Source organism: Gigantopelta aegis, chromosome 4 (assembly GCF_016097555.1).
Source record: "Gigantopelta aegis isolate Gae_Host chromosome 4, Gae_host_genome, whole genome shotgun sequence".
Classification (NCBI taxonomy): Eukaryota; Metazoa; Mollusca; class Gastropoda; order Neomphalida; family Peltospiridae; genus Gigantopelta; species Gigantopelta aegis.
In genome coordinates this window covers 52,687,137-52,701,876 of record NC_054702.1, presented here as the reverse complement: position 1 = coordinate 52,701,876, position 14,740 = coordinate 52,687,137, and the positions used below count along the sequence as shown (strand labels likewise).

Sequence of the window (14,740 nt, the reverse complement as noted above, 5' to 3'; positions counted from 1 at the left end):
TGGGTGTTATGCCTGAACTGTTTGGAATCGGTGTTGATGTCATTGTTGTAGACTATGATAGAAAGACAATGAATGTCAATTACTGATTCATCAGATGCATCAAACAGTAGTGAGGATTTTATATTGGGGACCACCTAAATAAGGGAAACCACATTGTCTATGAATTGTGTTACATGGTGTGACATGAAAATATAAAAGGACCAAGTGTTGGGGGAAGAGGTATGATTGGGGGCACGACATAACAGCATATGGTATTTTGAAAAAAAGGAATTTAGATACTAGTACTATTTTGAATCCTCTTAATATATAATATTTATTGAATATAGCTTTATTACGTTTTTTGTTTATAAATCATTATATAGTTAATTCTGTCAATAAAATCACTAATCACATACATGTATATGTAAATATACCATCACAGCAGTTTACATCAGGAACGTGTATAATAAAGAAAGAAATGTTTTATTTAACGACGCATTCTGTTTACGGTTATATGGCGTCAGACATATGGTTAAGGACCACACAGATTTTGAGAGGAAAGCCGCTGTCGCCACTACATGGGCTACTCTTTCCGATTAGCAGCAAGGGATCCTTTATTTGCGCTTCCCACAGGCAGGATAGCACAAACCATGGCCTTTGTTGAACCAGTTATGGATCACTGGTCGGTGCAAGTGGTTTACACCTACCCATTGAGCCTTGCGGAGCACTCACTCAGGGTTTGGAGTCGGTATTTGGATTAAAAATCCCATGCCTCGACTGGGATCCGAACCGAGTACCTACCAGCCTGTAGACCGATGGCCTAACCACGACGCCACCGAGGCCGGTAAACGTATATAATAAATGACATTGTTTAAAATTAAAACATTAAAATTTAAAGAAAATGTTCAGGTTTTAATTAACTTATGATGGTTATTCATTTACTTTAGATTTAAGTGGAGATTTTGTTTCCTCATAATTGTATAACATCTGTTAACAGACAAACACGACAAATTATGTTTTAATACCTGCATGATCTCCGACGGGAAATCAAGGATGTCGTTTACGGGGTCCGATTCATCACGCGAGACAGCGGCTGGATGTAATGACAGCACGTTTAAGTTCCTTGAAGTCTCGTTAAAGCAGTTATATCGGGGTTCACCTGAAAATGGGATCAGTTTAGCTGATGTGACTTTTTTCTTCTTTGTTCATTGTTTTGTTTTGTTTTATTGTTGTTGTTGTTGTTGTTGTTGTTGTTGCTTTTGTTTTGGCTTTTTTGTTTGTTTTGTCTGTTGTTTGTTTGTTATTGTTGTGGGTGTTTTTTGTTGTTGTTTTTGTGTGTTTTTTATTTGGGGTGTGTTTGTTGTAGGGTTTTGAGGGAGAGTGGGGTTTTAAACTTTGTTTTGTTTTTCTTTTGCCTTTGGTTTTTGGTTGTTTTGTTGTTTTGGGGGGTTTGGGGAATTGCGGGGGATGTTATTTTGTTCTTGTTTTTTGTTGGGGGATTTTAGGAAGGTGGAACGGTGATTATTTTTCTTTGTCTCTTGTTAAGTTCTTTTTTTTATCAATTTCTAATCATTATTTCTTGTTGTTTTGGATTTTTTGGCAGAGAGTAAAGAGTATAAGAGAATCATAATTATATAGATTATAAATATGAATTACAAATGTAATCATAACACTAAACAACGATTAATATAGAAAGTGGTTATCATCACCACCATCCACTGTCAATCATTACAAGTAATTCATCCTACCCAACAAACACACACATATACTTTTCAGTTATGCATTTTGGTAGACCTACAATGTTGGATTCTATTATTAAAGGGACATTCCTGAGTTTGCTGCATTGTAAGATGGTTCCGACTAATAAAATATTTCTAAAATTCAACTTACATATTAAATATATTTTCTTGTTTAGAATATCAGTGCCTATATATTCAATGCATTTCTGGTCGTCTTAATATTTGTAAGAAGTCCAAACTGGAATTTGTCTTAAAATAATTTCGTAGAAATAAAATCAATCTAATTAAAATTAGCTCCACTATTACATGTGGATCTAACACCAGCCAGTTGGAGCTCATGTCCACCAATCAAAACCTTACTTGCAGAATCCTGCCAGTGATTTAAAACTAACAACACTGCGTAGTCCCCAATGTCCAGGTAACATTTCGTCTGTAAATAATAATTTAAATATTGACCAATCACACTTCGCCTTTTATAACGTTATTTGGGAGCATAAAAATTCAAAAAATATCGGGCGAGTCTATTTTAGTGGCCGCAGTACAGCGAACCATACCAACACGTACGGGGTGGGTTATCAATCTTCAATTTTACATTAAAAATTATTTATTTATTTATATAAAAAAATAAAAAAATAAATCAGTCTTCAGTTTTACATTACAAATTATTTATTTTATAAAATAAAACATGGTTTAAGGCATTCGTAATTCACACGAAACATGTATACCCTCAGGATAATTCGGAATGTTTTCAAATTATTTTTAAATCACTGGCAGGATTCTGCAAGTAAGGATTTGATTGGTGGACATGAGCTCCAACTGGCTGCTGTTAGATCCACATGTAATAGTGGAGCTAATTTTAATTAGATTGAAATAAAATGACATTTAACCTGGTACAAATATTAAAACGATCAGAAACACATTTAATATACAACCAATAATATATGATGCAGAAAAATATATTTGATATGTAATTACAATCGTTAAAAAGACTCTGTTAGTCGATACCATCTTCAAAATTGCAGCAAACTCGGGAATGTCCCTTTAAGACCGTTTGTAATCGTCAACAATGACATCAAGACGCGTTCGTACCTAGCCTCCAGCAACACGTTTCTTCTCTCTCTGCTTCATGAAGTCCGTGTTGTCCGTGGTGAAGGGGACGTCCGGGTGTCCGTCGCCGCAGAACTGGTCGATTCGTCGTCGTCTGATGTCATCAACACACTCCTGTCGTGCCTCGCTCGGCTGTAATAGTAAGAGTTGTGTTTAGAACGGAGAGCGCTCGCGAACAATTTGACTAGTTTGCATCATAACATATCAATACCGGCCTCGGTGGCATCGTGGCAGGCCATCGGTCTACAGGCTGGTAGGTACTGGGTTCGGATACCAGTCGAGGCATGAGATTTTTAATCCAGATACCGACTCCAAACCCTGAGTGAGTGCTCCGCAAGGCTCAATGGTTAGGTGTAAACCATTATCAAAGGCCGTGGTATGTACTACCCTGTCTGTGGGATGGTGCATATAAAAGATACCTTGCTGCTAATCGAAAAGAATAGCCCATGAAGTGGCGACAGCGGGTTTCCTCTCAATATCTGTATGGTCTTTAACCATATGTCTGACGCCATATAACCGTAAATAAAATGTGTTGAGTGCGTCGTTAAATAAAACATTCTCTTTATTTTTTTTTTTTTTTTATTGTGAATGTATGCATACCGACCGGCGTCGTGGTTAGGCCATCGGTCTACAGGCTGGTAGGTACTGGGTTCGGATCCCAGTCGAGACATGGGATTTTTAATCCAGATACCGACTCCAAACCCTGAGTGAGTGCTCCGCAAGGCTCAATGGGTAGGTGTAAACCACTTACACCGACCAGTGATCCATAACTGGTTCAACAAAGGCCATGGTTTGTGCTATCCTGCCTGTGGGAAGCGCAAATAAAAGATCCCTTGCTGCTAATCGGAAGAGTAGCCCATGTAGTGGCGACAGCGGGTTTCCTCTCAAAATCTGTGTGGTCCTTAACCATATGTCTGACGCCATATAACCGTAAATAAAATGTGTTGAGTGCGTCGTTAAATAAAACATTTCTTTCCTTCTTTCATAACATATCATAATCACATTCATTTACGTTATACCAAATGTTTGACATCCAATAGCCGATGATTAATTAATCAATGTGCTCTAGTGGTGTCGTGAAACAAAACAAACTTTTTTTTCATTTAACCTTAGGCTTTAGAAACAAAAAATATCCAGTCTAGTTAATGGTTTTCAAATATACAAATAATTTTTATTTTGCTTGACAATGTTCAAAGAGAACGTTTGAGGTTGTTGGGCTAAAGTTTAGTTCGATTTTCTGTTAAATGAAATGGCGAAAATTGCGGTTTGAAAAGTTAATATTTTAAAAACAAAAGTGTTATATGACATCCTCAAGGAATTACAATACTGACGACGTTTGTTTTGCAATTTAAAATCCATCAACTCTATTTCTGCCAACTTGTATTGACCTGACAGTCTGAATTTATAATGTCGGTTGTTTGTTGTTGTTTTTGTTTGGTTCTTTGGTTGTCCTTTGTTTTTTCTTGGGGGAGGTATAGCAACGTTTTAGTAACTTTGTAAAACTGCATTTTCTATGGATATGCGATGGATATGGAGTTACCACCGCAATGTTACCGTCAACTGTCCATCTCCAGAGACGTAGATCTTGGTACAAATCATAATGAGTATTCTTCATTAAATTTCGAATATTCAAAAGTTAGTTTCCTTAATCATAATAACGGGTTTCCTTTCAAAATTAACGATGTTTAGATACATCAACAGATGGTAAATATGACTTTAAATAAGAAAAAAACTTCAAGATGTCTGTCAATATGTATTAACCAATCGGGTGCTTTTTAACACACTTAAAATATTAACAAATCAGGTGCTTCGTAACTCACTTGAAGTGCACAACACTGTCTGATGTCTCTGATCCTCTGATTGATCGCTAGCTCCAGTCTGATCAACTGGATACTGGTGAGATGTTTCAGTCCTCGACGCTTCAGAAAAACCTTTCTCCTCAACAGATCAGCTCCGTCGTACTCCACAGAAAGATCACACAGAAGGTTTACTCTTTCTCTCCTGGGTGTCTGTGAAAATAGATGCATTTACAGAATACCAGTCCATACATTAAAACGTGGCAGAGAATGGTAATGCAAGGGTGTAGGGTGTGGCTTAAATGAAGTATTTGTTTCCCATTCTACCCTTCACCTTATCACTATGTTTCCCTCGTCCCCTTGTCAAGATGGAACAAGTCTAAAACGTTCCCATTTTCAACCTAGACTTTTCTTTCTAAAGCAGACGCCTTTTTGGTAGGGGGCGGGACGTAGCCCAGTGGTAAAGCGTTCGCTTGATGCGTGGTTGGTCTAGGATCGATCCCCGTCGGTGGACCCATTGGGCTATTTCTCGTTCCAGCCAGTGCTCCACAACTGGTGTAACGAAGGCCGTGGCGTGTACTATTCTGTTTGTGGGATGGTGCATATGAAAGATCCCTTGCTGGTAATCGAAAAAAAGTAGCCCTTGAAGTGGCGACAGCCAGTTTCCTCTCTCAATATCTATGTGGTCCCTAACCATATGTCCAACGCCATATAACCGTAAATAAAATGTGTTGAGTGCGTCGTTAAATAAAACATTTCCTTCCTTTTTGATATGTTGGACGCCCTGTAGTTGGCGAATTGATAGTTTTTTCCATGGGCGTACATAGGGGGGGGGGGGTTCGATGGGTTCGACCGAACCCCCCCCCCCCCCCCCCCCCCCGAAATCGCTTTTTTTTAATAATTTAATATATCTGACATGATATCTGACATTATTATATTTACTCAACATAGAAATATATGCCCAATATGTCTGCAATCTATTTTGGAACCCCCCTTTTCAAAATCCTATGTATTGGAACCCCCCTTTTCAAAATCCTATGTACGCCTATGGTCTCGGTAAATTCAGACGCTTGTTTCGATATGTGTGGATATATCGATACAAACTTAGTAACTACAATCGTACCTAGTTCTCAGTGCTATCTTTATCTTCAGATAATTGTGTTAAAATCTTTAATTGTTTTGTTTTGTTTTTTCTTTACAATAAGACCAAGTTGCCGCTATGTCATTATATACATAAAAATGTATAACTTTCAAACCATTAGTGCACTCTTTGGCAGCCTGTGTGACACGGCCTTTTGGCGCATAAGTAATTACGATTATATTTATCCGCTGCAATCACACTTGCGAGCCACTCGTAGAAATCGCAATACGCCGAAATATTCTGAATGAATAGTTGGTAATGAGAGAAGCTGTTGCTGTATATCCACCCTGGATTTGAAGGCGACACAATTACACGAATTCATCAGCTTAACAAGACTTAAACCCAATGGCCTATGTGGTGACATGTTTTACATGATATAAACCACGACGCACAAAGTACTTCACGTTATCGAGACGGCACATGAATGATGGAGGTCCGTGATTCATAGTATGACGTTCATCACATATTTCACTTTTCACTGAAATTTACTGTTTGTAAACGCGTTCGGTTCAAAAGGTCATTCGACAACAAATAAACAAAGAAACAAACAAAGAGTGTGCAGTGTTATAAAAGAAATATATTGTAATGGAATTAATTGATATAATTTTGTTTTCGTTCTTAGTTCTGCACTTTTTCTTTAGGTATTTTGGATCATTAAAATATGTATCATTGATTGTTTGCGCTAAACAAGCATAAGTCCATGCGAATACGGAGTCCCCACAATTGAGTTGATTTACTATGATGCCTGTATCTAAGTATCTACGTCCTATGGCATGGAACCGTTAATCTGACTCATTTGCATATATAAGGAAGGAAATGGTTTATTTAAGACGCACTCAACACATTTTATTTTATATATGGCGTCGCACATATGTTTACAGACATTGAGGAATGTAACCCGCTATCGCCACTTCATGGGCTACTATTTTCGATTAGCAGCAAGGGATCTTTTATATGCACCATCCCATAAACAAGATAGCACATGCCACGGCCTTTGATGTACAAGTCGTGGTGCACTGGCTGGAGCGAGAAATAGCCCAATGACGGGGATCGATCCCAAACCGACCGCGCATCAAGCGAGCACTTTACCACTGGGCTATGTCCCATCCCTGCATATATAATGAACGCCAAAAGAAACTATAATACATTTAATATGTTTCACATTAATTCCTGTAATAAAAAAATATATATATCAAACCAGATTTCATTAACAAACAACGCACTCCACAAAATGTCATTACATTTTTAAAGGGACATTCCCGAGTTTGTTGCATTGTAAGATGTTTCCGACTAATAAAATAGTTCTACGATTAAACTTACGTATTAAATATATTTTCTTGTTTAGAATATCAGTGTCTGTATATTCAATGTGTTTATGGTTTTGTTAATATTTGTAAGAAGCCCAAACTGGATTCTGTCTTCAAATAATTTCGTACGTACAAAAAATATATATTTTAGGAAATAAAATGAAATTTAATTACAATCGTTAAAAATTCGCTGTTAGTCGATAACATCTTAAACATTGCAGCAAACTATGAAATGTCCCTTTGAAACAATAGCTTCTGTGTCTTTTATAACGTGTTTGTCTATCGTTAGCTCAAAACAATTCTGTTAGATGTACACCACGACTGGTATATCAAAGGCCGTGGTATGTACTACCCTGTCTGTGGGATGGTGCATATAAAAGATCCCTTGCTGCTAATCGAAAAGTGTAGACCATGAAATAGCGACAGTGGGTTTCTCTCTCAACATCTGTGTGGTCCTTAACCATATGTCTGTCGCCATATAACCGTAAATAAAATGTGTTGAGTGCGGCGTTAAATAAAACATTTCTTTCTTTATTTATTTTTGACGTCCAGTATATTTGACTACTTTGTCGACATCTCTGGAAATTTCGTCTTTGGTTTTGTTATGTTCATCTGGACATTTACCTTTTCTTTTACGACTGCTGTTGTGCGTGGATTTGGCGGTGACATTACTGGTTCTGAAGGACTTCCTTTGATGTTGGTTCTTTGAAGAAATCTTTTGGCTGACACAGTCGTTAAGTCATCTGTTAACAGACGATCAAATAAGACGCAATAGATACCTTGTCATGTATAGGAGGAAAAAAGATTGCATTCTATTTCGGCGTTTTTCAAAATTTAAAATTTACAATTATTTCAAGGCGCACTGAAAAGTAAAAAAAAAAAAATGAATACACGGATGACACAGCATACTAATATGCCGCGGAAAATCGCTTAAAAAACAATTGATTTTTAATAGAACGATCACTAATTATCTTAATGAAATTACTGAAATTTGGAAATGCTTAAAATGCATGTATAATGTTATGAATCAAATCACGTTAATATCTGAATAACGTGTAAATTTAGTTAAATGTCACCCCCATGACAAAGTTCGAATTACGATTGTAGTACATCAGATCAGGGCCCCGTTCCACGAAGCGATCGTAGCATTAAGATCACCTTAGTGCATAAGTACTTACGGTGATCTTAGGGCTAAGGTCGCTTTGTGAAACGGGGCTCAGATCAGATTACACGGATTCGACTTTAATACAGTAATGTTTTACAAAGTAATTTTAATCTGTTTCTATAATCCGTATCATAATTTTATTTTTCAAAATGCTTTGTTGAATAGACTTTTATTTTATTGTTAAACGTTCACTAAATTTCTTCATTTCTGTGCTATATGTTAAAATGTAACTAACCTTTTGCATACTTAAGACATATACGTCTGGAAAGGTGGCCGGAAGTTGATGACTTGTCTCGGTAGTATACAGAACCGTCTCGGATCACGGTGGCTCTGAAAGCAAATCTCTCTCATATCAAATAATCTTGCTATTGCTGCTAAAAATAAAATCATATGGCAGAGATAATCAATTTTCTATAATTAAAAAAATAAGCAATCAAACAAACAAAAACATAAAAAACACTTATTTACAGAGTAGTTTTTAATTTTAAATTAATCCATTCCTAAAGTATAACATTAACAGGATATGATTTGAGATGTTCGTTATACTTTACAGCGTTTACGTCTATATCTATATGATCATTTTAAAGGGTTTTCTTTTTATTGTGCATTTGAGAATGTGTTTAGTTTTGTGTGGGGGAGGGTTGTGGGGGGGGGGGGGGTCTTTTTGTTTTTGTATGATTTGTGTGTGTTCTTTGTTGTTGGTGGGGGGTTTGGTGGGGGGTGTTTTGTTGTTTTAGTTGTTTTAGTTGTTGTTGGGTTGTTGTTTTTTTGATGTTGGGGAATTTTTGTTGGAGGGAGTTGGGGTTGGGTTTTTTTTACTGTACTTTAACTTTGTGCTTCTCACCTTACAAGCACACACCCACAGTCGGGTGCTTTCCAGAGGAAAGACGGCAACATTTGCATGGGTTGTTTCCTGTTTGTGATGAGGACCCCCGGACAGTGAGTCGGCTGGTAGAGGTCGCTAGTGTCCAGCTCAAACGATCCACTTCCGCACTGACTGGTTTCTTCAGGGTGGATTGTGAGGATCGCGTCACTGAAAGGTCTCAGAGGGTCACTTGCTAACACGTTTACTAAAAACAAAAATAAGAAACATTTCTTTCTCTCTATTAACCTAGTTTTTAGAAGAGCTCTATATGCAAGTTTGGCTTTTCTAAGCTAGTCTGAGGGTGGCAGTCATCTTAAAGGCGATGCAGGAGGGGTGAAATATCCTGTTATGGGTATCCTAGGTTAGTGGCGGTCCTCTTAAGGACGAGCACCTGATAGTTGGTCATGGAAGCAGTCACGACTTTACCGAAATCCTTTCGACTGCCTTGTGCACAGAAAGAAAGAAATGTTTTATTTAACGACGCACTCAACACATTTTATTTACGGTTATATGGCGTCAGACATATGGTTAAGGACCACACAGATTTTGAGAGGAACCCGCTGTTGCCACTACATGGGCTACTTTTTCCGATTAGCAGCAAGGGATCTTTTATTTGCGCTTCCCACAGGCAGGATAGCACAAACCATGGCCTTTGTTGAACCAGTTATGGATCACTGGTCGATGCAAGCGGTTTACACCTACCCATTGAGCATTGTGAAGCACTCACTCAGGGTTTGAAGTCGGTATCTGGATTAAAAATCCCATGCCTTGACTGGGATCCGAACCCAGTACCTACTAGCCTGTATACCGATGCCCTAACCACGACGCCACCGAGGCCGGTACCTTGTGCACAGATACAATTTTGATAAGGGAATACGGTTTTGCCGTTCAGAGGTCCGGTAGGCACATACAAAAATTGTAACAATACTTATGCGTCTGTTACCATTTTGGTTTCTGGTTTATACAATGAGACGCCATGTCATTCACAGGCCTAACTGAAATCAGTATAACTAACATTACCAATACTAACTATTCGAACGTCTCCATCAGTACAATGATAAAAGACAATGTTTTGTTGTTGTTTTTGCGTGTCCAGATGCCCTTTCATTTCACCAACCAAATCACCTCTGACATAAATTTGACAACTCTTATCGAGCCTCGTCGTATTCGGAAAAACTGCGACGAAAGGTAAACTGGACACAAATTGGCGTTGGCGTTGGCAGTTAACAGTGATTATGACGAAAAGGCAGTAAGATCCGATTTAAGTTCAATTATTAAAATCATTTTAATTCCACTGACACAGCATACAGGCTCTTAAAGGGACATTCCTGAGTTTGCTGCATTGTAAGATATTTCTGACTAATAAAATATTTCTGCGATTAAAGTTACACATTAAATATATTTTCTTGTTTAGAATATCAGTGTCTGTATATTCAATGTGTTTCTGGTCGTCTTAATATTTGCAAGAAACCCAAACTAGGTTTTGTCTTCAAATAATTTCGTACGTACGAAAAAAAGATATTTTAGGAAATAAATGAAATTTAACCTAGTACAAATATTAGAATGATCAGAAATATGTTTAATATACAGTCACTAATATTTTATGCAGAAAAATATATTTGATATGTAATTACATTTGTTAAAAAGTATGTTAGTCGATAACATGTTTAAAATTGCAGCAAACTCAGGAATGACCCTTTAAATACCTATTACGGGCAATTTTTTATTAATTGTTATTTTTAAAGTTTTTTTTAAAACATTCAGCATCACATTAAGGGGTATTGACGGGTATACTTACATGAGTAGGTGTGGCCAGGTGCGAATCCGTATTTAACGGCGCCCACATCCAGCCAGTAGAGAGGCTGATCCCCCTTCAATCTGTTCGGTTGGACTCTTCCACCTTCAGGCGGCAGACCATGTGGACACGGGACCGCTCCGCTGGTGGCTGAAATAAATATTGATATTTATCTTAATTCATCAACGTGTGGTGGACGTGGCCTAGTGGCAAAACGCTTGCTTGGTGCGCGGTCGATTTGGGATCGATTCTCGTTCGTGGATCCAGGGGCTTTTGTTTCGTTCAATGACTGGTATGTCAAAGGCCGTGGTATATGCTATCCTGCCTATGGGATGGAGCATATAAAAGATCCCTTGCTACTAATGGAAAAAAATGTAGCGGGTTTCTCTCTAGGACTATATGTCAAAATGACCAAATGTTTAACATCCAATAACCGATCATTAATAAATCATTATGCTCTAGAGGTGTCGTTAAACAAAACAAACTTGAATCCATCACCGGGCTCGGTAGTGTAGTGGTTAAGCCACTGGGCTCAAGGCTGATAGATAGTTAACGATACCACTTGAGCACATTACCTACTGGATGTCAAACATTTATTAATTTTGACAGTTTTCAGAGGAAACACACCATACTTTTTTTTTCTATTAGCAGCAAAGGATTTTCTATATGTACTTTCCCACCCACAGGACCACATACCACGGCTTTTGATATGCCAGTTATGGGACACCTATTGTGCCGGAAAAAAGAAACAAACAGATAATGGATCTGTAGACTGAGTTAGATCCCCTTTCTAGGTATTGGGTTGGCATCGTTATGCCGGCTTCCAGAGCGGGATCTTGTCCAGGCGGTGAAGTGCTCGCCTGACATGCAGGCGTCGTATGATCCAACCACCTCAGTGGACACATTCTCCTATTGGGGGGTTTTCCTGTATATGGTACATAAATCATATAAAGTGGTGTGCTGCGTTTTACACCAAGAAGAAAGAAAGAAAGAAATGTTTTATTTAACGACGCACTCAACACATTTTATTTACGGTTATATGGCGTTGGACATGTTAAGGACCACACAGATATTGAGAGAGGAAACCCACTGTCACCACTTCACGGGCTACTCTTTTCGATTAGCAACAAGGGATCTTTTATATGCCCCATCCCACAGACAGGGTAGTACATACCACGGCCTTTGATATGCCAGTCGTGGTGCACTGGCTGGAACGAGAAATAGCCCAATGGGCCCACCGACGGGGATCGATCCCACACCGACCGCGCATCGAGCGAGCGCTATACCACTGGGTTACATATCGCCCCCACACTGAGGGGCAGTGCAGGTGTTGTCTCAAGAATTGCATGGGTAGGGCGGAATCTCTAAAATAACTAAGAATAATTATAGTAATGTGTCTGCATTAAATTTCTCCAACATTAGATTGTTTCTAGGTGGTGTTTTTTTCTTGCACACCATGTGTCGCTTGCCTGCAGACAGCTAGGGTCAGGCGCTGCAAGCACGACAATGCCATAAACTGACAACAAAATATTCATAATGAATTTATCATTATTGCAGTGAGCAGGGCTTTGAGAAAAAACTTTGAACGTTCACAACTGAAGGAATCGTGATATGATTATATTTGTTCGTTATAACGCATTTTTAGAACTCTAGCCTCCAGCCAAGCATTAATTATTATTAGACCGGCCTCGGTGGCGTCGTGGTGAGGCCATCTGTCTACAGGCTGGTAGGGTACTGGGTTCGGATCCCAGTCGAGGCATGGGATTTTTAATCCAGATACCGACTCCAAACCCTGAGTGAGTGCTCCGCAAGGCACAATGGGTAGGTGTAAACCACTTGCACCGAGCAGTGATCCATAACTGGTTCAACAAAGGCCATGGTTTGTGCTATCCTGCCTGTGGGAAGCGCAAATAAAAGATCCCTTGCTGCTAATCGGAAAGAGTAGCCCATGTAGTGGCGACAGCGGGTTTCCTCTCAAAATCTGTGTGGTCCTTAATCATATATCTGACGCCATATAACCGTAAATAAAATGTGTTGAGTGCGTCATTCAATAAAACATTTCTTAATTATTATTATTATTATTATATATATATATATATATATATATATATATATATATATATATATATATATATATAGATATAGATATATATAGATAGATAGATAGATAGACAGACAGACAGACAGACACACATACACACACACACACACACACACACACATATACATATATATATATATTAGCCGTCACACGCGAAAACCTACTTAGCATGGTCAGAAACCGTGTAAACGTGGCTCAAAGTTTGACGTCACATGTAAACGCGGAAGTAAAAGTTGACATGCTGTTTGCGTTGTTTGTTTTGAAGAATTTAGAAGATCATGATGACATCTTCTTGTTTTCAATGTCATGAAAATCAGTTTGAAGCAAACATATATCTGTATGTACAACAGTGTTTGATTACTATTTTGTATTCTGTACCCGAGAACATAATTTAGTCGAGATCGTTAGCGATACCATCAGTACTTTGATACACATTTACAAGCATAGGGACAAGTCCTAATATAGCGATATGGTATGCAAGTATCACACGTTTTTATATCGTACATGATTATACATAACATAAAGTTCAGCATCTTTTCCAGAAGTTATATACAATATTCATAAGTTAGACCAAACATCAAATTAGGATCGTATCGGGTTGCATGGGTCTACCACTCGGTTAGGACTACCTATTCTGTGGACTACAATCAACACCACCATTTCTACTCCTATTTCTATTTCTAATCTAAATACTGAAAACTAAATCTAAAATATATATATATATATATATATATATATATATATATATATATATATATATATATATATATATATATATATATATATCTGTAACAATACTACATTTATTTATTTTACCATCGTTTGCAAACAAATTTACTGTCGTCTGCGCACACATTGCGTTACGGTAACGGAAATGTTTCATTTATACACCTTTATTATACGTCATGATGTCATTGGATAAGCTGGCCTAGAGATTAACATGTGGAAGTATAGTAGATCAATTCTCGAAAGGTTATTTCTCCCTCAACCAATTTTATTATTATTATTGCTGTGTGTGTATGTGCGTGCGTGCGTGTGTGTGATAATTGTTAAATTATTATAATATCTGTTCACTTTACTCACTGCACATCATTTGTATAGAAGGGGTTGGTTTTCTTTCCTTACAGATGTATATTTTAATTTTACAAGAGCCTGAAGTAGGCCTACTCTTTGAATTCAACATAGAAGACCAAGACTAAGAACAGTGGAAACGGAAGAAACAGTATCTGTATTAGATGATGAGCGGGACGTAGTCCAGTGGTAAAGTGCCCACCTGATGCGCGGTAGGTCTGGGATCGATCCCCGTCGGTGAAGCCATTGGCCTATTTCTCGTCCCACCCAGTGCACAACGACTGACATATCAAAGGCCGTGGTATATGCTATCCTGTCTGTGGGATGGTGCATATAAAACATCCGTTGCTACTAATACAAAAATGTAGCGGGTTTCCTCTGTAAGACTATAGGTCAATATTACCAAATGTTTAACATCCAATAGCCGATGATTTATAAATCAATGTTCTCTAACTTTAACTTTAACTGTATTGGATGAATATGATAAATACAGTTCATTAGATGTTGACAATAATACTGAACATAGAATCAAACAATTATCTGATGATAACACCAGTGAGCAGAATGACACTGAACCTGATCCAATTAGCACAAGTTACAGAAAGAATGCAGTGGATTGGCTTTTAGAAAATAATCTGAAACAAATTTATGACCATATTTTGAAGTTTAGGGAA

The 14,740-nt window shown here is 37.9% G+C and overlaps 1 protein-coding gene across 1 annotated transcript; it reads right to left on the bottom strand.

The window, feature by feature from the left end:
* Window positions 1–1,006: 1,006 nt before the first annotated feature.
* LOC121369881 lies at window positions 1,007–11,024 on the bottom strand (the record flags this gene model as incomplete). Its single annotated transcript, XM_041494959.1, has 7 exons — window positions 1,007–1,138; window positions 2,808–2,957; window positions 4,646–4,834; window positions 7,694–7,812; window positions 8,470–8,564; window positions 9,079–9,304; window positions 10,898–11,024. Coding segments are annotated over 6 exons (906 nt in total), but the record flags the coding sequence as incomplete, so codon positions are not given.
* Between the last annotated feature and the right edge of the window lie 3,716 nt (window positions 11,025–14,740).